This window comes from Varanus komodoensis, unplaced genomic scaffold (assembly GCF_004798865.1).
Source record: "Varanus komodoensis strain SLA01 unplaced genomic scaffold, ASM479886v1 scaffold368, whole genome shotgun sequence".
NCBI classification, from domain to species: Eukaryota; Metazoa; Chordata; class Lepidosauria; order Squamata; family Varanidae; genus Varanus; species Varanus komodoensis.
Window position 1 is genome coordinate 75,344 of NW_025335885.1, and position 1,227 is coordinate 76,570.

At 39.3% G+C, this 1,227-nt stretch overlaps 1 protein-coding gene across 1 annotated transcript; it reads left to right on the forward strand.

Moving 5' to 3' along the window:
- Positions 1-23: 23 nt before the first annotated feature.
- On the forward strand, positions 24-995 carry LOC123028425 (olfactory receptor 1020-like). The gene has a single exon (XM_044440191.1). The coding sequence runs from the start codon at positions 24-26 to the stop codon at positions 993-995; it is 972 nt and encodes a 323-aa protein (XP_044296126.1).
- Positions 996-1,227: the final 232 nt, after the last annotated feature.

Below are 1,227 nucleotides of genomic sequence, written 5' to 3' on the forward strand. Positions count from 1 at the left end.
TGAATATATTTCTGTGTTCAGAGATGCAAGTCCTACACAACACATATTTGGAAATTCCAGGAAATGTTACTGAGTTCATCCTTATAGGATTCAGGAATCTCCAAGAATTGCAAGCCCTGCTCTTCCTGTTCTTTCTCTTTATTTACATGGTAACTTTGGCTGGGAATATCCTCATAGTGATGCTTGTTATAGCTGATAAACAGCTTCATACTCCTATGTACTTTTTCCTTGGGAATTTTTCCTGCCTAGAGACCTGCTATAGTTCTACCATTTTGCCAAAGACTCTGCTCAGCCTTTTAACTGGGAACACATCCATTCCCTTCAATCAGTGCTTTGCCCAACATTACTTCTTTGCATCACTTGGTGCAGCTGAGTGCTATCTCTTATCTGTGATGTCCTATGATCGATATTTAGCTATATGCCAACCCTTGCATTATGCAACTCGCATGAATGGCAAATTCTGCATGCAGTTAGTTGGTGGCTCTTTTCTCAGTGGATTTCTTGCTATTTCTGTAACAATAATATTAGCGTCCAGATTAGCTTTTTGCGGTCCCAATGAAATAAATCATTTCTTCTGTGATGTATTTCCACTCATAGAACTATCTTGCAGCGACACCCATCTTTTGAGGATTCTCATCTTTCTTGTTTCCTCTGCATTCACTATTCCCCCATTTTTGCTGACTCTGATATCTTACGGTTGCATTATTTCCACCATCCTGAGAATCTCTTCTGACAGTGGAAGACAAAAGGCCTTTTCTACTTGCTCCTCTCACCTCATTGTGGTTACCATTTTCTATGGCACAATAACTATCGTCTATATTTTACCAAATACAGAGACACTGAGAGAGCTCAATAAAATATTCTCAGTCTTTTATGCTGTCCTGACTCCCATGATAAATCCACTTGTCTACAGCCTAAGAAACAAAGAAGTAAAGAAGGCACTGAGAAGGCAGATTGTCAGCTGTTTGGTAATGATCCAGTTTTGGAGATTCTAAGTGTTTCAGTGGATTACAAATAACAAATAATGTGCCCAGTTCTTCAATTGAATTTTTCCTGCTGCATCACAGCCTATTTATAGCACAGTGCACTATTTCAAATGATTTTTCACAAAGCACAGGAGAACTGAACCAAATTGCTTCTGGGGTTTACTCTCCTTTGGATCCTGAAAATCATTCATTCTAATGGGATCCTTCCCCTGTCTCTTCTCTGCATCTCTGACTCATAATG